This window comes from Myotis daubentonii, chromosome 2, assembly GCF_963259705.1.
Source record: "Myotis daubentonii chromosome 2, mMyoDau2.1, whole genome shotgun sequence".
NCBI classification, from domain to species: Eukaryota; Metazoa; Chordata; class Mammalia; order Chiroptera; family Vespertilionidae; genus Myotis; species Myotis daubentonii.
Window position 1 is genome coordinate 46642771 of NC_081841.1, and position 23425 is coordinate 46666195.

The 23425-nt window shown below is 42.0% G+C and overlaps 1 protein-coding gene across 1 annotated transcript in view; it reads right to left on the bottom strand.

Moving 5' to 3' along the window:
• Positions 1-319: 319 nt before the first annotated feature.
• DBX2 (developing brain homeobox 2) overlaps positions 320-23425 on the bottom strand; it is a 43623-nt gene continuing 20517 nt past the window's right edge. Inside the window, exons 3-4 of the mRNA XM_059682639.1 lie at positions 12818-13005; positions 320-5874 (exon numbers count right to left, since the gene is read on the bottom strand). Of these exons, the coding sequence (XP_059538622.1) occupies positions 5548-5874; positions 12818-13005 (515 nt within the window). The 3' untranslated portion in view covers positions 320-5547. The remainder of the gene's footprint in view (positions 5875-12817; positions 13006-23425) is intronic.

A 23425-nucleotide genomic window follows, 5' to 3' on the forward strand; every position in this document is an offset into this window, starting at 1 on the left:
CTAGCTGGTCCCCATTCCTCTCTCGCAATCTCATTTGTGCCTGGCTGGTCCCCATTCCTCTCTCGCAAGCTCATTTGTGCCTGGCTGGTCCCCATTCCTCTCTCCCCAGTGTTGAGTGTCTGAGCAGTTCTGGCATGAGGGCGTGAGGGTGTGATGACCATTTGCATATTAGTTCTTTATTATATAGGATATGCATCATCCATGGACACAGACTAAAGTGCAGTGAAGGCATGGGGGGGTGGGAGAGTGGGAGCCTGGTGAATGGTGTCAACAATAAAGATAAATTTTTAAAAATGACTGTAAAGCACAATTAAAGAGAGGTAGAATATTACCCTATATTAGTATGTTTGCTGCTGGCTAGGTACTGAAATCCAAGTGTGTCCACTCCCTTGGATTTTGAATTAATGGGCTGTTTTGATAAACTTTACAGTGATCTTTTGGAAGGGGCTCTCCATTTGGTATGTTTGGTACTCCTTGATACTCAACGCCACTGAGAGTATAAGCCCAAGTTCCCTCAATTTTCATAGTTTTATGTTTGCTGAGATTTTATTGAGTTAAAAGAAATAATAAGCATCGGATTGTTATTCTTCAGTACATTTTATAGTACAGGAGCCCATGATCATTCTTTCCATGACCTCCCACTTCCTGACCTCATCCCTGGTCCACCTCAAGAAGTGAGGGAGTAACAATGGAATATTACGCAACGATTATAAACAGTTTCAACGAATTTTTAATGGCATAGGAAAATGTTCTCTGTATAAAGTTAAGTTTAAAAAAGCAGGACAATTTGTTTAGACACACATATTTACATATGCATACATTCAAAAGTGAAAATTTTTCACAATAGAGCTAAATTGATTATCTCCAAATGGCAGAATTACACATACATTTTTCTTTGTTAGCTATTTTCAGGTGTGTTTCTTTATAATGGGCATGTATAACTTTTATAACCAAAATAATAATGTAATGGAACCCAACTAAACCTGGAAGCTAACAACCATCTTTGTGGGGCTAGTTGCTATGTCCTTAAGGTAGTTAATTGTGGTATTAAACAAAGTTGTTTATTTCAGAAATGGTTTATAAAATATATAAATTAATTCTGAAAAACTTTCCTTGTATATTCAAGAATACTCATCATCCTTATATCCCCCTACTTGTGTTATTTACCTTTACTTCACTCTTCCCACCCACCATGAGTACAGGTTGATCTGAGGCTGAGAAGAGAGAAAGAATTAGACAGTAGAGTACACTATGAACAAAAGAAAGTTATTGAATTCTTCCCCCAGACTCTTCCTGACTCCTCTTTTGACCAACGTAGCTGAATGGAAGAGGGATAGCATAGAACTCCAGCAATGCAAAGTAGCTTGTATTTTTCTGAATAGTGGAGTACTTAACCCTATCACGACTACCACCACCACTGTAAATGAAGAAATGGGTGTTTTGGAGGATGTTAGATTATTTTTTGCCCCAAATTTACTGGTTCCAGTTACCCGTGGCATGGAACAGTTCAAATGTTGCTTGACAAGGAGACTAGATTATAAATTCCTTGAGTGGAAGAACCATGCTGTCCCTCATTTGGTTACAGAGAGCCTAGGACAATGCCCAATAAGTGTTGAAGTCCAGAAAGAAAAAATATATTTGTGGATTTCAGATGACTGCAGAGGCAATATCTAACACAAAGCTTATGAACAAAATGTAATGAGCTTTGTTGCATTAAAAGGCCAGCAGATACAGATGACATATTATAGAATTGTATACTTGAAACCTATATGTTATTAACCAATGTCACTTCAATAAAATCAATTTTTAAAAAAAGGCTAGCAGGCCTTGATAAAATCACTGCTCATCAAGGGATGAGTGGTGGAGCACGCTGGGAAGTATGTACATTTTAAAAGGATGCCTCAACATACACATGATGTATTATAGAATTGTATACCTAAAACTTTTATAGTGTTATTAGCCAATGTTATCCCCAATAAATTTAATTTAAAAAGAAAATAAAAGGATGCATCAGAATGGGGAATGAGGGAAGCCAGAAGGAACATGTATGGTTTGGACAAGCATATTTAGTTTGGATTTTATATTTTAAAAGTGGAAAAAATTATATGCATAATGATCCTCAGGGGTAGAGAGGGAGGTGTGGATGTTGAAGAGTGTGTATGAAATATATGTCCAAATCTGAGCACATACTCAAAATTGATTGGAAGGTGTGGCCTGTTCATGCGTCTGGATTTTTAAAGTTTAAGAATCATTGGCCTAAATAACTAGGTTCCCCACTCAAACCACCTCATTACTGAGAAAAGAATTGCCTTTTAAACATCAGTAATTGTGGTGTTCTCTGTCTTCACATCCAGTGTTCATTCCGTATCTGCTCACAGACGTCCAGCCCTTTATATTTAGCTTTATAAAGTAGTCCCCTTGATAGATGCTAGAGGATGGTGCTCACCATTTTGTCCTTCTCATCTGCTTAAGATCCATTTGACAATTTCCTTAAAAAAATTTTAAATACTTTTGCCTCCAGGCTTCTATGGTCCTGGTGCTCACTACAGCAGTATTTGTCTGGGAAGCAACAAATCCACTAATGTGTGATCACATGGAGAAAAGGATAGCATGTAGATAAGAGAGGAAAATACACCTGTAAGTACACTGTAGGCGAATGGAGGGCTAGCAGAGCACAAGGTAAGAGAGAAGGGAGACCCTTGTTCAATTAGAATATCAAGCTCTGCAGTTCTTTCCCACAACTCAGGTAAGTGAAGGCCAAGTTAAAGGTATAGCGGGCATATGTATGTGTACCATGTGTATATGCTTGTGTTTCCTAGGTATTCCTAATATATTAATCCAAAGAGTACTTTTCCTAAGCCTAACACATTCCAAAGTGGAAACCAATTAGAAGATTTATTTGTATATTCAAATATCAAGCCAATCTTACAAAAAGAAACCTCTGCGAGTCTGAGCATGGGGTAAAACCTGGGGGAAGATCACTTACGTACCATTAGCCTCCTTCTAAAACATGGGTAATCAATGGCCATGACAGTTTCTCTCACTTGATTTTCCCAGTATTCTCAATAGAAATGGACTGTAGATAAGTACTTATTAGCAATGAGAGGTTTAAAAAAAAATTCCATTTTATGCTCCTATGGAGTTAATCTCTATAGAGCAGTGGTTCTCAACCTGTGGGTCGCGACGCCTTTGGGGGTCGAATGACCCTTTCACAGGGGTGGCCTAAGACCATTGGAAAACACATATATAATTGCACATTGTTTTGTGATTAATCACTATGCTTTAATTATGTTCAATTTGTAACAATGAAATTGGGGGTCACCACACCATGAGGAACTGTATTAAAGGGTCGCGGCATTAGGAAGGTTGAGAACCAATGCTTTAAAATGAATAGAGAAGAGAATACTGAAGGAAAACCATTCCCCAAATAAGAGCTTGTAAAGTACAATGTGGTTCTGAATTTTTAAAATAAATTTCACTACAATCCTCAAAATGTTACATCTTACAATGCATCCCAGAGAGGTATGCACCCCCTCGTAGTTGGTAAGATTTCAAGATTTGAAACTTCAGGGTCCAAATTTCAATTATTAACCTCATGACCATGGGCAAGCACCCTAACCACATTGCCTCAGGCCCCTGTCTGGATAACAGGAATCCTGATAGTAACAGTGCCTACTCATAAGGTTATTGTCATGAGTTAACCCACCCTAAAGGCAAAGCACATAGAAAGGACCCATTAAATGTAAATGAGGTTAACATCAAATAAAGAAAAGAAACCACACTATAAATCATTTTTCAGGGTGATTGCTTCGTAAGTTATATAAATGTCTGATCACTATGTTGTACACCTGAAACTAATAACTTAAAAATGAAGAGCATTTTAATTTAAAAATGTACTTTGTTGTCAGAAAATCGCTGCCTCTACTTCCCGCAAAGAGGCACTGAGAAGCTTCTTCTGAGATGACTTTTAAATAAAAGATCTGGTGATAAAGACACAAGCCAGCACACACCAATTCAAATTCCATTCATAGAAAATAATTTCCTGATGCTGACTAAAACTATTATCTTCTGAAATATTACCTTTTCTTTTCTTGTACTGTTTTATTTTTCAATTACAGCTGTATTCAACATTATATTAGTTTCAGGTGTACAGCACAGCGAAAGACTCTTTTCTAAACCTTCCAAGTCTATAGTTAAAAACATAAGCAAATTAGAAGCCACTCTCTTTATGCAGCTTTCTCACTAAAAAGATGCCACATCACGAACTTCTAATACTGTTTTTTGTCTGCAGATTAATAATAACCTAGTTCAAACTATATCATTTCCTTTTCTCTGCCTCATTTCCTTCAGAGTAAAACATAATTTTTTCTTGGACCTGGAATAAAAATTCTAGATTAACTAAGCAAATCGTTACCAGAAAGGCAATTTTATAATAATACTATTTCAGGGTACTTCAGAAACATAAAACATCTGTATGGTGTTTGTTAATACATAAAAATAACCTAATATATATAGTGTATACCACCTAGGTGGAAAAATCAAGTCTATACATAGAAGTGCAAAGAGAAATCACTATAGATTCCTTCAATATTGTGTTCTGAAGTCCAATTGGAACATTTAAAAAACTGTGACACTTCTTGAAGTCTTGGCTGGAGGTCACAAATAGCTTGGCACAGATGGTTTGTTTGGCCAACACACTGTTTTAAAAAACTCAAATATCTTTAGGTGGGTCATGCCCCCCCCCTTTTTTTTTAATCTGACAGGCCCTTAGAGGCATTTTACTTTGCAAACCCTGATTAAGGCCAATCCTTAGAGAAAAGAGCTCAAAAGATAATCACTGGTTAAATGGGTACCTCCCTCACTGATGGCTTGATAAAATCCAGAGACTTGGAAATTAAGAATACTAATAGGTATATTCAGAAATTCTTCTAGTTTGCTTGTTGGATTAATTTTAAACATACACTTTCAATGTATGTATCCAGCAGTGGTTCATTTGATTGGGAATGCTGAGTTGTTAAAACTCATTTATAGCTGGTTCCTGAATGAAATCAGAAAATAGAAAAATTTTAAAAACATGTTCTGATGATATACAAATTTGGACTAAAATCCAACTTTTATAGTATTGTTTAAAAATTAATAACATTTGGTCAATGGTTGGTTTTTCTTCATGTAAAAGGAGATGAATTTGCTCAATGCAGTATTTAAAGAGGAACTGGTGTTTCTACTAATGTATTTTAATGACTATTTATATACATATACACATAGAGACACATCATATATATACACATATTTAGACTGAGCCAACTACCACTCTCATTTTTCACTTCCATCATACTTTCTGGGAGATTCTATTCCACTTACAAATTAAGTCTGAGTCTTAAGACCCAAATAACAGAACACTGGAAAAAGTTTCCTAAAGCGTTAGTTCCTGCATCACTCCAACGGTGTTAGGTTTTAGGCACTGATGAGGCACAAGCTAGTTGGCTTTAGAGTCCAAACATTATGAGTTAAGTGTTCTTTTAAATTAACGTGGAGGAATGCTTCCATTCAGACGGTAAGTATGCCCTTGTCTCCAGCTTCTTCTTCAGGACACAAATATAAGGCACCTCGCAGCGAATTGGCTTCTGGGGGCTGTGCCCCCGAACTCTCCTGGATTAGTCTTTCTGGAGGTTCTGGGAAATTCTCCCTCCACCTGGGACTCGAGTGCTGTTGGGAGCTGTCCCAGAGGGAAGGACACGGAGAAGGGAAGCCCAGAGCGGAGCGCGAGAGGGGGTCCTCCTGAAGGCCTACTTCTTGGGCACACCTGTTGGAAAGCACTTCCTTTTCTTTGGAATTCCGCCACTTCATCCTTCTGTTCTGAAACCAAATTTTCACCTATTGATAAGATAATTGGACAAAATGTTCACTTATTTGACATTCATTCACTTCAGCATTTGACACTATTCATTTCTCCTATTGGGCCTTCTACAGATTACCTTATCATGAAAGCCAGCCTAGCAAAATCCTTGTGGCTTTTGACTTGGGCTCCTCCAAAAATAACTGAGAAAGTACTTTAGTACAATATCCCACATATACTTAAAAACCAAGACAACTGTGGTAAATTGGTTACATCGTATGAGTCCAATATCTTTCAAGACTGATTTAACTCTCTCCAATATTTTAAATCATTTAGTTTGTGCTAAATTATTTATTCAAAGGAAATGTTACCTACTGGTAATAGCATCTGAGTGTTTATTTTGTACCAGGGTCAGGCCATGCACTCTACATGGGTTACGGAATTTGATCCTCATAATGTCTTCAAGAAGACCTCATTAGCATGCAAGAACACTGAGGCTCAGAGCGATAAACAGTTCCAGGTCACAGCGTGCTTAGACTAGAATACATGACGGTTCCATTCTAGTGCCCAGACTAATAAGCATTTGGATCTCAACAGGAACTTTTGGAGACTAAATTAAGAATATATTTTACAATGTTTTGATAAACTTCAGGCATTACACAGTTTCCAAGTTTGATTACTCCCAGAATTTATCAAACTGGAATAATTAGGCTCAATAGATAATAATTGATTGTAATTAACCTAAAAGTACTTATGATTGTGGTTTCTAATTTGAGCCATACCTTCCGACCACCCTATGGGAGTCTCTTTTTTCTATGAACCTCCCTCTTTACCTATAGGGTAGCCAACTGTGCCTGAACAAAAAAAGATCAAGATTGGGGAATAAGTGAAGATGGTAAAGGGGAATAAGAGGTATAAACTTCCAGCTATAAAGTAAAAAAGCCATTGTGAGTGTATAGCACAGGGAATATAATCAATAATATTGCAATAACTTTGCATGGTGACAACTGGTTACTAGACTTATTGTGGTGATCACATAGTAAAATATGCAAGTGTCAAATCACTATGTTGTACACCTGAAACTAATATTGTATGCCACCTATAATTTAAAAAACAAACAAACATGGACTCAAAGAGATATTTGTATACCTATGTTCTTAGCAGCATTATTCACAAAAGCCAAAACTGGAAGAAATCCAGGTATCCATTGATGAATGGATTAACAAAATGTAGTATATACATACAATAAAATATTACTGAACGTATAAAAAATAAGAAAGTTCTGATATGTACTACCATAGGAATAGGAATGAACCTGGAAGACATTATGCTACATGAAATAAGCCGGTCATAAAAGGACAAATATAGTATGATTCCACTCATATAACTTACCTAGAGTAGTCAAATTCATAGGGATAGAAAGTAAAATGGTGGTTGTCAGGGGCTTGGGGGTGGGAGGAATGGGGAGACATTGTTTAATGGGTACAAAGTTTCAGTTTTGCAAGATGAAAAAAGTTCTTGAGGTGAATGTAAGTGATAGTTGCACAACAGTGTGAATGTTCTTAATGCCACTGAATTGTACATTTAAAAAAGTTAAAGTGGTAAACTTTATGATATGTATATTTTAACCACAAAAAACAACAACACAAACTTGGAGGGATTTTTGCAACAGCTATAACAGAAAAATGTTACTAACCATTATATTCCAAAATTTTGATTAACAGCCAGAATAATTGCTACATATCAACAAAAAGAAAATATGATAGAAAAAAAATGGTTTGGCCATGAAAAGGCCAATTCAAAGATTTAAAATAGCCAATAAAATGATTAAAAGGCCCTCAAGTTCTGGTAATTAGGAAAATTTTTAAAAAGTCATTGCCAGTGAAGTTGGCAATGTTTAAAAAATTATAAATAGCGGAAGATTTGCAAAAAGAAACTGTTATTAAGAGTGCAAATATAATTCAGTATTTTGATACAATAATATATTTGGAAAGGAATTCTTTAATCTACCACAATTTAAAATGTACATACACTTTAACATATAAATTCTAATCTTAGTTCCCTATCTTACAGAAATATTTTAAAAGTGCATGAAGATATGCAATAGTGAAACTTAGAAGTAACTTAAAGTTGAAAATGGCTAATGGAGGGGAGGGGAACATCTGTAGTACTTTCAACAATAAAGATAAATAAAATAAAACAAAAGTTGAGAATGACTCAATGAATTATGGTATAGCTATGCAACTGTTTGTATGAGATACTAAAAAATAATGAAGTAAGTCTGTACGTATGACATTGGAAGGATGCATCCATGACATTGAATGGGGAGAAAAAGCAAAGTGCCAAACAACAGGCATTGTCAGCAGCACTTTTTATAATGGCCAGAAACTGGGAGCAATCCAAGTGCCCGCCATTAGAATGAATGAACTGGTACATCATGTGATGATGCACAGCAATGAAAACTAATGAACTCCTGCTACACGCCACCACACGAATGAATCTCACAAACATAATGTTACATAAAAGCAGCCATGGAACAAAGAATATGTGCTGAATGATTCTATTTACAGGCAAATTTGATCTGTGCAGTTAGCTGTTAGGCTGGTGGAAGGAACAGGTAGTGACTGGGAGGGGATAGGCCAGAGGTTACTGGCCCAGGTAATGTTCTACTGTGAAATCTGTGTGCTGGTTATACAGGTGGCTTATATTGTCCTTCAGAAAAAGTCAAATTATCTGCATAGTATCATCCCATTTTTATTTAAAAACTAGGGGCCTGGTGCACGAAATTCGTGCACTGGGTGTGTGGCGGGGGGGGGGGGTGTCCCTCAGCCCAGCCTGCCCCCTCTCACATACTGGGAGCCCTCAGGCGTTGACCCCCATCACCCTCCAATCGCAGGATCGGCCCCTTGCCCAGGCCTGACGCCTCTGACAGAGGTGTCAGGCCTGGGCAGGGGACCCTCATATCCCCCCATCACTGGTTCTGCCCCCAGCCCAGGCCTGATGCCTCTGGCGCAGGAATCATGCCTGGGCAGGGGACCCCCATCTCCCTCTGATCGCTTGCTCCACCCCCCGCCCAAGCCTGACACCTCTGACCCAGGCTTCAGGCCTGGGCAAGGGGATCATCATATCCCCCCAATCCCCAGCTCCGCCCCCCCAGGTCCCCGCGGTTGCAGTCTCCACCCCTGCCCAGGCCTAACGCCTCTGGCCTGGGCGTCTTGCCCGGGCAGCGGGGACCTGCAGCTGCAGCGGCCCCGCGATTGTGGGCTCCGCTTTAGGCACAGGCAAGGGACCCCTAGCTCCTGGGACTGCCAGCTTCGACCGTGCCAGCTCCCATCGCTGGCTCCACCCCTACTTCCTGCTATCACTGGCCAGGGCGGCAAAGGCGCCTGATTCTCCCATCATGGCTGGGGGGCAGGGCAAAGGCGGCCCCACGGCCGCCTTTGCCCTGCCCCCCAGCTCTTAGCTGCCCCCTGGGTTTCCAATCACTGTCAGTGGCAGGGGGCTTCTTCCTGCTTTCCCTTTCGCCTCCCTGCATTGTGCCTACATATGCAAATTAACCGCCATCTTGTTGGCAGTTAACTGCCAATTTTAGTTGGCAGTTAATTTGCATATAGCCCTGATTAGCCAATGAAAACGGTAGTGCCATATGCCAATTACCATTTTTCTCTTTTATTAGTGTAGATATACATACACAATTCTAGGTGTCAGCTTCTTCCTTTGTAAACTAGCAATAATAAAAGCAACTATCTCATAGAGTCATTGGCAGGATAACGACATCAAATATAAGGGCACGTGGTATTCATTACGCAATGTTAGTGCATATACAACACACATACAAATTTATTTTTTTTAAACACATGACATGTCATGCCCTAGCCAGTTTGGCTCAGTGGACAGACCGTCAACTTGCGGACCAAAGGGTCCCAGGTTTGGTCTGGTCAGGTCAAGGTTTTGAGCTTGATCCCCAGTGGGGGGCATGCAGGAGGCAGCTGATCAGTGATTCTCTCTCATCATTGATGTTTCTATCTCTCTCTCCCTCTTCCTTCCTCTCTAAAATCAATAAAAATATATATTAAAACAAAACAAAACACATGACATGTCAATAAACTCAAACAAGAGCCATTTACAAATGACAGTAGTAACCAAGCAGTTGGATTGTTAGGGGAGTAGATGAGTTTTCATTTCTAACTTTTCCAATTTCTCTTTTGTTTGAATTTACCATAGAAATGCCATGTATTAAATGTGTAATTAGGTGTATATGCAAGTAACAAAATGTTAAATTACTTCTGAGATGTTCACCAAATTCAGTAAAATAAAAAGCATTCATCCCTGAGGTACGTGAATTTTAAAAACAATGTAATCAATTGTGTAAAACTATATGCTTATGGATGGGAACTGGAAGATAACAACAGTTTGTCTTCTTGAATGGAGAGACTATGCTCATCCCTCATAAAAAATTCTTTGCTATGCTTGCTGCATTCTTTTTTCCAAGTCAATTTTTAAAAAGACCTTATGTATTGTCAGAGATTTTCACCCCTTCTCAGAGTACCATCAGATCAAACCTAGCTACTTTTTAAAATATATATTTTTATTGATTTCAGAGAGATAGAAACATCAATGATGAAAGAGAATCATTGACTGACTGCCTCTTGCATGCCCCCTACTGGGGATTGAGCCTGCATCCCTGGCATGTGCCCTTGACTGGAATTGAACCTGGGACCCTTCAATCTGCAGCTCTATTCACTGAGCCAAACCAGCTAGGGCAAACCTAGCCACTTTTGATACCTACTTCAAGTTCCTATTTAACCAGAGGTCCCTGACCTCCCAAACCTGCACATTTTCTCCCCTCTGATTCTGGAGCTTCTTATCTATACCAGTGGGATGCAGGCCAGGCCTACTCACCCCTCTGTATTCCTCACTCAAGCCCCACAATTCCTCTGAGGATCAGACAGTTCCATCACTAACTCCCCACGTGTATGCAGACCAGCCATCCGGCTGTCCTTTCCAGAGATGGGAATTACTGTGAGGCTCTAGCGCAGGGGTGGGCAAACTTTTTTGACTCGAGGGCCACAATGGGCTCTTAAACTGGACTGGAGGGCCAGAACAAAAGCATGGATGGAGTGTTTGTGTGAACTAATATAAATTCAAAGTAAACATCATTACATAAAAGGGTATGGTCTTTTTTTTTTTTTTTTTTTTAGTTTTATTCATTTCAAAGGGGCCTGATCCGGCCAGCGGGCAGTAGTTTGCCCAAGGCTGCTCTAGAGATACAACCCTGAGGACCACTGATCGCCCTCCTTTATTTGGCAGTATATCTAACCTACCAGATGATGTCTCCCACACTATGGTGTTACATTGTTAAGGAGCTTCTGCTTTGTTTTCCCAGTTGGTTGTATGAATTCCTAGTTGGGGGTGGGGGGGAGGGGAGGGTGGGAGTGGTGTATCTAAATCAGTACTTATGGATATTCCCTCTTACTGCTTACCTAGCACAATGTCTTGCATACAGTAGACCATCAAGACATAGCTACTGATTTATCTGTCATGTACCCAAAATTCCTGTGACATAGAAAGAATTTCTACATTGCCCCCTGTTTTCTAAGTTAGAGCCTGAGGTACAGAGTAGTTAGTTAAGGTTAATGAACTCATCAGTACCACACAATGAGCAAAACACAGCCTGGCTGATGTAGGCCAATGACCCTCTACCACACCACATACTGCTTCCTGGGACGAGAAAAAGTTGGGGTGGGGAGGGGGAAACAAACAGATCACTTCCCTAAGGAAAGTAAGCAGGGTTAAGGAGAATTTCATCCAAAGATAACTGGTTGAAATAAAAGCCAAAGTTAGCAACCAGGTCATCTGTATCAAAGGAAGAACAGAGCAGAGCCTCTGCTAGCTCTTCAATGCCTTTATGCGGATTTAAAAAATTCATGTGGATGTAGCCCTGCACCAGGAAAGCCAGCTGGGAGAGCAGAGAACCAGTCGCTGTCGACCCCCTTAGCCAAGTGCCCTGTGCAGTGCACACCCTTCACAGCAGCACACAGTGGCCCTAGGACAGGGGTGGGCAAACTTTTTGACTCGAGGGCCACAATGGGTTCTTAAACTGGACCAGAGCGCCAGAACAAAAGCATGGATGGAGTGTTTGTGTGAACTAATATAAATTCAAAGTAAACATCATTACATAAAAGGGTACGGTCTTTTTTTTCAATAGTTTTATTCATTTCAAACGGGCCGGATCTGGCCCGCGGGCAGTAGTTTGCCCACGGCTGCCCTAGGAGAATGCAAACTCCAGAGTCAGGTTGCCTGGGGTGGGCTTTGGCTCTCTGTTTACTTCTCCACATTTCCTCACCTATCAAATGTGGATGATTATAGTACTTAATTTCATCTGGTGATAAGGTAAATGCTAGTCTCTTGTTTATAATTAGCAGGCCAATCTTTAAATGGAGTATTCTGTGCCTCCCAAAAGGCCACAAAGACTCATCCAAAATTATATAAAACATCAATGTGCAAGAAAGGTTTGCAAGTGTTGCAGATTTGAAATTGCTTAACTATACTTGTCATAAACCCAAAATACAAAATAATGAAATCTATTAAGAGTTACTTATGAGTCACTCATTCATACCTTGGTTTTGGATTAAAAATTAAGAAAAAGACAGGGAACTTGGTTCCTGTTTTTGTAGGGAATTAAGTAGCCTGCTTTTCTCAAATAAAAGCAGAGCAAACAGTTTAATGAAGTAAATGCCACATCCTTAGCATTTACATTACATTTACAAGAATTAATGAGGCAAAAACCTAGACCTCTGGCAAAAGAACCCATTTCCAAATAGGAATTGTGACCTATATTTGCACCCACTAAAAAACTTATGAAAATCATTTCAATAATGCTTCAGGGTCCAGCCTGGTACAAGTATTTGCCAAATGGATGGCTCCCCTCGTATTCACTCAGAAATCGGGAGCAGTGGCCATCTTCCTGCTCCTCAGTACCTGTGATTCCTTTAGTCCCAAGTTGATGGCAAGTTTCTTCCGGTCTATTTTGCTGATATATTTCTGCTTCTGAAACATTTTCTCCAGCGCCTTTCTCTGGTCCTCAGAAAAGACGGCTCTTCTTAAAATGCCCCTCCGAGCTTTGGAGTTAGAGTCCTGTGCCAGGAGAGGCAGCACACTCTCCTCATCTGGAGATGGAAAAAGATGCAAAGCCCAGTTAGCGTTATCGGAGAAGCCTGCGTCTTTCCCGTCAGTGTGCTCCTTGTCAGTACGGTGGCCAGGTTCCCTGTCTCTGAGCTCTGCACGCTTAGAGCAGGGCTCCTTTCCCAAGTGTTGGTTGTGGACTCTGTTGAGACTCTGATCAAGGCTCTTTGCCCCCCTCTGGGGAAAAAGTACCTATGCTTTCCCTCCCAACTTTGTGTGCCACGTCAGAAAGTCCCCGGTCCCAGGTAACAAAGCTCCCATGCAGAACAAGAAGCAGGTGGTTTAAACACTTCATGTTTCTCTACTTCCTCATTCACTCATTCATTTATTCTCTCCAGAAACTTTTCAACACCAACCATATGCCAGGCTCTCTGTTCAATGCTATACCCTGAGAAAGAAGACAGATATGTCTTATCCCACTCATTACCTGTGAAATCTAGTGAAAGGCATTGATTGAACTAGCAGCACAAGTATAAAATATGCGGAAGGAGGGTACCTTAAGAGCACAAAACAAGGGGTCTGATCTTACTCCGGGATGTCAGAGAAAGCTTGTAAAAGTCAGAGAACAGTTCATCTGAGAAGGGAGGTTTGGAAAACCCCCAATCACAGCCACCACCACAAGCTGCAATTCAGTTGGTCACCAACTCCTTCAGGTCTGAGACTTTTACTACCTTTTCTGCCTTCCTGTGGCTAGCATAACACTAGTTCCCACCCTATGAGAGTCTCATTCATCATTCACTCATTCATTCATCTTCCCAGCTGTGGTAGGCAGAATAATGGTCTCCCCCAAAATGCCCATGTTCTAATCCCCGTAACTTGTGAATATGTTACATGACATGGCAAGGGGAAATGAATGTTACAGATAGAATTACAGTTGCTAATCAGATGACCTTGAGATTGGGAGAGTATCCTGGAATATCCAGGTGGGCCCAAGATGATTACAAGAGAGGAAGGCAAAAAAAAAAAAAAAAAAACTCATGGAGACAGATTTGAAGGTGCTACGCTTCTTGCTTTGAAGATGGAGGAGGATGCGGCTACAGCCAAGAAACGCAGGCAGCCACTGGGAACTGGGAAAGGCAAGGGAACCGGTTCTTTCTCCTCTAGAGCCTCCAGAAGGAATGCCGTCCTGCCAGCCCCATGATTTTAGTCCAGTGAGACCATTTCAGGCTCCAAACTTCCAAACCTGTAAGGTAATATGTTTGTATTGCTTTAAGATGCTAGGTTTGTGAAAATGTGTTGCAGTGGCAAGAAGACACTAATACCCTGGGTATCAGACCTCCTGGGCTAATTGCTAAGGAAACCACAACTACCACATGGTCCCGGCTCTCAAGGAGCTCCTCACCCCCTTAAGGGAGGACTGACACACGACCATCACTCCAGAAACACCAGGGAAGCAGGTCTCTCGTTTACAGCTGTAGCCGGTACACATTTTGGTGCTTCATAATTATTTTTTTCTAAATAAACAAGCGAATGAGTAGACATTGCTTACAGACGTAAGTACTAGAATAGAATGAACTGTAAGAACTACGGCATCACAAAGGAGGAAATGGTGAGTTCAGAGAAAATAGTTAGGTTGAGCCAAGTCTAAAAGAACAAACCAGTTAAAGAGAGAAAGCACCAAGGCCAATCCAGGCAGAGTGGCTGGCACATCTAAAAGCACTATGCCCAAGGGAATCAAGTCTGTCCAAGGATGAGTAAGCCGGCTGCAAGGCTGGGGAAGGGCCTGAAGCAGGGAGTGCAAGCTGACAACCATATCCAGCCTGCCCATGGGCGTTGCTTGGTGTTACAGTGTAATAACCGGGAGGTTTCATGTAAATTCCAGGTTTCCAGAATCCCTTCAAAGGGCACCACGCTGGGCTCTCTCCCACAAAGCTAATGCCTACCAGAGTGAGCAGGAGGTGCTCCTTTAGGTGGATCACATGGCCCCCAGTTTGCCATCGCCTCCCCTAGTTTGCATTTTACCTGCCAGGCTCTGGAAGGCATTTGGACCTCTGGCATAGGGATTATGGAGTGGAATTGGGCCAGATCATAGATGACTACAAGAGTTTGGGACATCATCCAATAGGCAGTGAAGATCTAATACTTACTCTGTTTGAAGCCACTGAAATGCATTATTTCATTTACTAGAGCCCTAGTGCATGAAATTTGTGCACGGGTAGGGTCCCTAGGCCTGGCCGGCGATCAGGAACGATCGGGGCCTTCCAGCTGCTGGCTGAGACCTTCCTTAGTTCCACGCTGCCCCCTGGTGGTCAGCGCACATCACAGCGAGCAGTCGAACTCCTGGTCGGTCGAACTCCCAAGGGGACAATTTGCATATTAGCCTTGTATTATATAGGATACTTCCCAACCAATCAATGCTATGAATGCTACTATTGTTCTCCCCATTTTATAGATAAATAAAATGAAGCTTAGGTAACTTAAGTAACTTTACTGGAGGTCACATGGGTTAGGGCCGTGGTCGGCAAACTGCGGCTCGCAAGCCACATGCGGCTCTTTGGCCCCTTGAGTGTGGCTCTTACTAAGCCTTAGGAATACCCTAATTAAGTTAATAACAATGTACCTACCTATATAGTTTAAGTTTAAAAAATTTGGCTCTCAAAAGAAATTTCAATCGTTGTACTGTTGATATCTGGCTCTGTTGACTAATGAGTTTGCTGACCACTGGGCTAGGGCTTCAAACCCAGAAAGACCCATTGCAAATCAAAGGCCCCTAACCCTACACAATACTCACACATTTCGACAAGTATTTTAGAAAGAGAATTCCAATAAATAAATAAATCTGGTTAATTCTACATCTGTAATGAGATAGCTCCCTTTCCTATTTGTCTAGAAGGCTGCAAACATCTCCCAGCAAGTCCCTCAGCCCTGGGTTACCTCTCATTCTGGTTCATTCTCATGTTGCCAGAAGAACCACTGGCCTCTCCCTCTTTCCTTCCAGCTCTGTAACATTCACATCTCCTTAGGAATGCCACAGTCCTGGGATGTAACACACCCAATTCCTTACAAAGTCTGCTTTTTTGATACCCACCCCATCCATGCATCCTCTCACAGGGTCTTAGTCAACTCTCCATTTATAGAACCACCTATTTTGGCCTGTCTCATTCCAAGGTCACATCTTGAAGTCAGGTTTTAACAACTGTATTCACTATTTCTTTATCAGAGATTTAATGAGTTTTATGAAATATTGGTCAATAACAAAAAATATTCTAAACAGCTCAATATGTCCATCTTTTTCTAAGTGCTTTTCTTCCCTGAACTTGCCTCGGTAAAGAGACCTTGGTGTGGGAAACTGTTTATTGCCTTCACTATCTGATAAGCATAGACAGAGAACCCTCCCGAAGGCTGGGTGCCTTTGAAGCCCTCCCAAAGGTCAGAGCTAGGCGCCACCTCTGTTTGTCCAGACAGTGGTAGCTGAAACTACTCCCCCATTTATTATTATGTAAATCCTTGCTGATGGGCTAGTCTGCCTGTTGCAGGGGGTCACCTGCCTAGGGCTATGCTATGGGTGCATCCCAGATCAATAAAAGCTTGGTGAGGCCTGAGCACAAGAGAAGAAGTCCTTCGGGACTTGCCGCCTGTTCCCCCGGTATTGCAAAATTATCTTGTGTCTTTTTCTCTCATTTGTTGTGCGGCTCCTCTTTCAGATACTGAACCCTACTCCACGCGAGTCGTGGAAGGAAACACTCGACACCTTGGGGTTGGCCCTTGTGCATGATTTCAGAGCACAGAGGTATCTGGTGGGAGATGTCTCTCTAGGAAGCCTCAGGACAAAGGACTTGGGAGGACAGAACTCCAAACTGGGTTTGGATCTCAGCACTTAGCAGCGTGACTTGGAGCAAGTTAGTCTCTTTCAGCTCCTCTTACAGGGTTGCTCTAAGGATTTGATGAAACAACACAAGAAAATTTCAGTGCCAATCCCACAGCAAAAATCCCACACATCTATTTGTCCCCCTTGTTGGATATCTTTTGATTTTTATAAGAATCACATGCCACAGACATCCTCTGTACAGATGAAGTGTTCAGAGCAGTTAAAGTCCAATGCTGCCCAGAGGACACAGAGCTCAGCTGGTAACAAGGTTTTCAGAATCCCAATGCTCGGATCCTTCCTCTGCCCACAGAGCTTCTCTCCTCAGGCGTGATGGGTCAAAACTCGGAAGGAACATGTGTAAACACAGCCAGCGCTCCTGTCTGTGGCCACAGGCCCTGCACTCTATCCTGATGATCGGACTGCGAGCCTGACTACAGGGCATGTCCTGTGCAGCCTGCTCACCTAATATTTTGATTTGGCATTCTTAGCTTGTAAATATATCCAATCTATCATTATGAGAGCCATATATATTAAAACTTAGAGACAGAAACCAAATATTCGAAGGGAACGTACATTATGCTATATCCACTCGGTGCAATGTTAAAGAATCATTAAAGATGAGGACTTTGAAGATCAGGCAGCAGCAAAGATATATACTATGCTTACAACTAAGCAAAATGCAGAGGAAAAATACTGAAAAGGCAAAAATAAACACTAAGACAGGCTACGGTTGGAGAGCTGTGGACAAATAATTCATCTCCACTCTACATTTGAAGTCTGGTTCTATTTTCTGAAGAAAACAGCAAATGATGGAGCAATCTTCGGGGGAATAATCTGGCAGAGTGGTTGCGTTGCTGCTGAGTGGCAACTGAAGATGAATCCAGTCCATCCTTCGGTGCTCACAGTTGATAAGAAAAGGTCCAAGGAGAACGCAGGCAGCCGCAGCACCGCGAGATAAACACCCACAGACCACAGCAGCGACAGCATTCGGAGCGCCAGATAAGAAGCCACTGAGTCTCGGAGGCCAACGGAGTAAGTCCTGTGAGAAGAGCAGCCAGAACAGCACCTCCCCTTGCTGGCCATCTAGTCAAAGCAGGCAGCACAGACACGTGAGTGGGGCGAGGACAAGTGTGAAACATGGTGGACCTAGGAAGCTCGCCCAGCCCGGTGTCTCCAGATTGCAGGGTATGACTGGAGAGACACAGCAGATAAACTGGGAAGGTAGCTTAGGGCCAGGTTATAACTTACACAGGGAGAGCCTTTCAAGGAGGACCTGACCAATTTAGCATTTTAAAAAGGCCAATATTTTCTGAGTTTATAAAACGTTTTATATCTATGTAGAAATACAAAACAAATGTATGGACCTATATGGCTAGTTTTTAAAAAAATCTATATATATTTTTCTAAGTAGAGGTTTTTATAAGTAGAAGTCATTATTCTACTCATTTAGCCCCTTCTTCACCAAGATCTATCTTTTTAAATAAAATAATGGAGTAACACATTTAAATGCCCCTAAAACAGAAACCCATAGGTTGTTCTTAATGAATTACTTTTAAGCCAAGAGAAAGGAAATCCCCATCAAGGGAATCTACAAATAAGTTACACGTACTAACATTTTGGGGGTCATGGACCCAAACCAGACCTCATTCCCTGAAAAAAAAGACCTGGAGTGGTTTGAGGGCCAAAGGGCTAACTCCTGGGTCCAGCCCTGAGCTTTCAGTGTCCATAACAAACACGAATACAGCCAATGAACAAGCAAAAACTATGGTAAAGATAAAGAATATCACAGCTTTCCTTTCATTGCTAGTTGCCTGGTTAATGCACATGTCATGCCTGTGTTCACACAGCGATGTGCCTCGGGTCCCACAAGAAGCTGCACTCCCACCAATGCTCCTTCCCCTGTTGGACCCATGAGGATTTTATAAGCTCTCTCTGGATCTAAGCATTGACCACACTGATGCACCTACAGTGTTTTCAAACTTTCTACAACTACGAATATGTGCTCACATTTATACGTGCAAAACAAACATGGGCTTCAAGAACTTGGTGACTCAGAAATCTCTCAGAAGCTACTGAAAACTTATAAGCAACAAATACCTCCGACTATTCCTGAGTTCATGACAAATGTCTGACTGGTATGGAAACTTGCAGGTGACAAAAATAAATATACAAATGAATAATCTATACTAAAAATAGCCTAGGTGGCGTCACGCCCTCACCCATCATGCCCTAACGTCGTCACAAGATGGCCGTCACAAGATGGCTGTGCACACAGCGAAGGTGGGGCCCAGCGGCCACTCCACGCGGTGAGGCCTGGGAATCCTGTGTCTCCACGCTGCACGGAGGAGGCCGGTCCCAGTGTCTCCGCCACCTCACACAGATGAAGCAGGTACTGGTGAAGGAGGCAGGTCATGGCAGGGGAGGGCAGCTGGGGGCGATCAGGCCAGCAGAGGAGGGCAGTTGTGGGTGATCAGGCCAGCAAGAGAGGGCAGTTGGGGGCGATCAGGCTGGCCGGGGAGCAGTTAAGGGCAATTGGGCAGAAAGGCAGGCAAGCAGTTAGAAGCCAGCAGTCCCGGATTGTGAGAGGGATGTCCGACTGCTGCTTTAGGCCTGATCCTGCAGGGGTCCCAGATTGGAGAGGGTGCAGGCCGGGCTGAGAGACACCCCCCTCCCATGCATGAATTTTGTGCACCAGACCTCTAGTATAAAAATAAACAAATGCAGAGTTTAAGGCATGGAGTAGAAAAGAGGCATTAAAAACCAGGGCCACCAATTCAAGGTGCTACATATAGACTCTGGGATATCATTATGATGATTATATTCTAATGTAGCTTCCATATATATCTGGGGCTCAACATGTGCTAATATATGTGCTAACTACACACAGCATGTCATGTAATCTTTACAACAATCACCAGGGTTATATATTATCACCCGTTTTCCACAGGAAAAAACTCGGGCAATTGAGGTCACACATCAAAGCAGAGTGAGGCCAATCAGTGCTCTTTAAAATTATACCGAAGACTGTGGACATTATGGGTGGGCATGGAAGGAAGTCAGGAGGTGAGGAAGAGTCAAATTAAAATGGCAGAATGACCTGTTGGAAAAGTTTTCAAAGACATCAGTGGATAGAGCATCAGCCTGCAGTCTGAAGGGTCCCAGGTTCAATTCTGGTCAAGAGCATGTACCTTAGTTTCAGGCACATCCCCAGTAGGGGGTGTGCAGGAGGCAGCTGATCAATGTTTCTCTCTCATCGATGTTTCTAACTCTCTATCCTTCTCCCTTCCTCTCTGTAAAAAATTAATAAAATATATTTTTTAAAAAAAAGACATGATTCCCTAGATCCTGAGATGACCTCCACACACCATCATCCCCCGGAACCCCCGTGTGTAATGTGCCTAGTGAAGGGCACTGCAAATGGAGGTGCACTGTGGTGAGTGATATTGTTTGGGGGTGGAGTGGGGGGGGTGGAGAGCAATAGAGACAAAGCATTAGATAAACTAGTGGAAACCTTTGCTTCTCCCTTTGCTTTGACCTCCAAAAAACATCTGAACTCTGAAGTCAGGCATTGCTATTTATAACAGCCAACAAGCTTAGGGAACAAGAGGGCACCCGGTAGGTCGCTTTCTAGACATCAGCCCAAGGGCACAGAAGTGCAGCTCTGCCCTGGCTATTACCCCTGCAACCCAACATAGCCCCTCCCAGGAACAGTGTACCGGGACTTCGTGTGCTGTTTAGACTCACTTGACTCACTGGCATCTCTGGATTATTGATCCCATGTGGGGCAACTTCCTTTGTCCTATATCCTTTCACCTTATTGCTTCCGGAAGCCCTGTGAAGGGTTTTGGACCGTTCACGTCTTTGCTCCATTCTAAGTACCTGGGCCCTGCCATGGCACTGGCCTTGTTTCCTATTCTCCTCTACCCCCAGTCTGGGCTACCTTGGGATCACAGCAACCCAAAAAGTGCTATATGATGGCCACTCCTTGTAAGCTATACTGTTTCAGGTTTTCTTTCTGAGTTTACACAGGCTTTTTGTATTAAAGACTCAGTGATGACCCAATATCCTTGTGACTTTAAGGAAAGTTATAGCACACATCTATGAAGCAACAATGAATCTACACCACTTGAGGCTTTTATGAAAAAAAATATAAAAACCCTGGCCTGTTTGCCTCAGTGATTAAGAGCATCAGCCTGTGTATCAAGGGGTCGTGGGTTTGATTTTCATGTCAATGTCTCTCTCTCTCTCTCTCTCTCTCCCTCTCTCTCTCTCTCTCTCTCTCTCTCCCTCTTTCCTCCCTTCTACTCTCTCTAAAAATCAATGGAAAAAATATCCTCCAGTGAGGATTAAATGTGTGTGTGTGTGTGTGTGTGTGTGTGTGTGTGTGGTGATGATGATGATGATGATGATTTCAGGATAGCTCATCAGAGATTACCAACCATTTCAGAAGCACATCCCTTCATCTTTCTATACAGATTCAATAGTAGCTCCTCAGAGCTCAAAGAGACAGGTCATTTGTTTAATGCAGGCCTCTCCACCAGGGCAGCTAAGATGCCAATGGCCCATTAACTATTTCTTCAAACGTAAGTTATTTTGAACCATGAGTCTGCATGTCTCCTTCCTAGAGTTGCTTTCCTCCAACATAGAGTGGTGCTTCTCTGTGGACTCATCTTTGCAACAACACTTGAACAGCTGTAGTTCTGTTCACCTGTCTGCCAGGGTTTCCTCATTTTCTCTCCCGTGAAGAGCTTCCTGGCCCTTCTTATTTTCAACTGTGGAGTACGCATATGCATTTTATGTAATTCTCGTGGATTTGAGGCCTGGAGAGAAAAGATACAGCATTTTCCTAGCCCGCCCTATTTAAGCTGGAAGTTATCTTCCAATCTCTATACACCTAGAATTTGGGAACGCTATATAATAATATTTCATTATCACACAGTTTGATTTTCTAAAAAATTTTCCCTTATATTCAGCCCAAATTCAATTTCCATTAAATTCTACTCACTTGGCCCCAAATCTTTCCTTTATATCTGTAATAAATACAATATATCTAACTTAAAGATAACTTCATGTTCTATTATTTCTCTTCTCCAGGCAAAACATACTCAATTGCTTTAAAAAATTCCTGACCAGGCATATTGCTCCTTCACCATTTTAGTTGCTGACTACCTCCTGACCTGGTTTTTATATGCAAATCTGTTCCATGTGCCTTTTAACGTGGACCTGCAGAACTGAATAGATGTAGGCAATCTGACCATTACAGAGTCCAACAGACTATTATCTCCCTTTGTTCTGGATAGTCTACTTCCAAAAGCACAATCCAACATCCCCACATCATTCTGTAGACACACCCTGAGCTATAAGTACAACCCTCCCCTACTTTGTTCTATCCGCCCAATTAGCTCGCTCCCCTGTTCTGTATTTGTGCATTAGTTGGGGGAAATCTGAAATCAGGACTTTTATTCACTGCCCTGTTAGATTTTATGTTCAGGCAAGGGCTATAGACAAGGTCAGGAACAAGCATGCTATACTACTAACTAGTTCCCCTCCCGCATCCCCCACTCCACCCCACCCCCCACTACTTATGAACATTTAGGGAGAAGAGAACTCCATTTCAGGAACATTACTCATATGCTTTCACTGCCTCTGTAGAAACGCTGAATAGAGCCATCAACTTGGAAAATCTATTGTCTTTGAGTCTGTCTCCTTTAAACATTCTTCCTGGTTGACCGAGTGTCATTTATCTATGGAGCACCCCTCCCGTCACTACCAAGAAGTCAAAACCTACATTCAACTTATTGCACAAACTCAATTATGTTCTCAACAAAATAATTAGGCTTCCTTCCCTATTTGAACACAATGCTGCATCCCTCTGAAGATATCAGAGTGCTAAAGAGAAATCTTTACAAAAGAAATTTTTATGCAGCCTTGAATGGACTTCCACAGGTCTTGTCAGTTTCCGCAGCCACACCAGCTTTGAGAACAGCCAAGTCAGGTGGCAAGAATACTAACCAGAGCCTGGCCAGTTGGTTAAAGCGTGGTCTCATACAACAAAAGCTTGTGGTTCGATTCCCAGTCTGGGTACGTACCTAGGTTGTGGGATTGGGTACGTACCTAGGTTGTGGGATTGGATCCCCGGTCAGAGTGAATAAGGGAGGCAGCTGATGGATATTTCTCTCACATCCATGTTTCTCTCTCTCTCTCTCTCTCTCTCCCTGCCTCTCTCTAAAATCAATAAAAACATATCCTCAGGTGAGGATTTAAACAGAAACAAAGAATACTAACCAGAGCATTAACCCCTTTGACAGCAGCACTCACAGACCAACCTACATGCACAATAACAGCAATGTCCCTTCCCTGCTGCCTTCCACAAAGTCTTAAATTCAAACTTGGAGAGCGTATTATGTTCTTTTAAGTTTTAACAAAGAAGAGAAGGGAGTAAAATGATCTCAAAGGGAGACAATGAAGGTCATCTCCCAATAAAAAAGGCAGAGCAGCTTGTCCCAGAATATTTCCCTGCGCATATTTTTACACTGCTGCTCCACATCTAAACTTTGTCTTTTAATGCAAAAAAATTCTAAAAAGGTCAGGTTCAA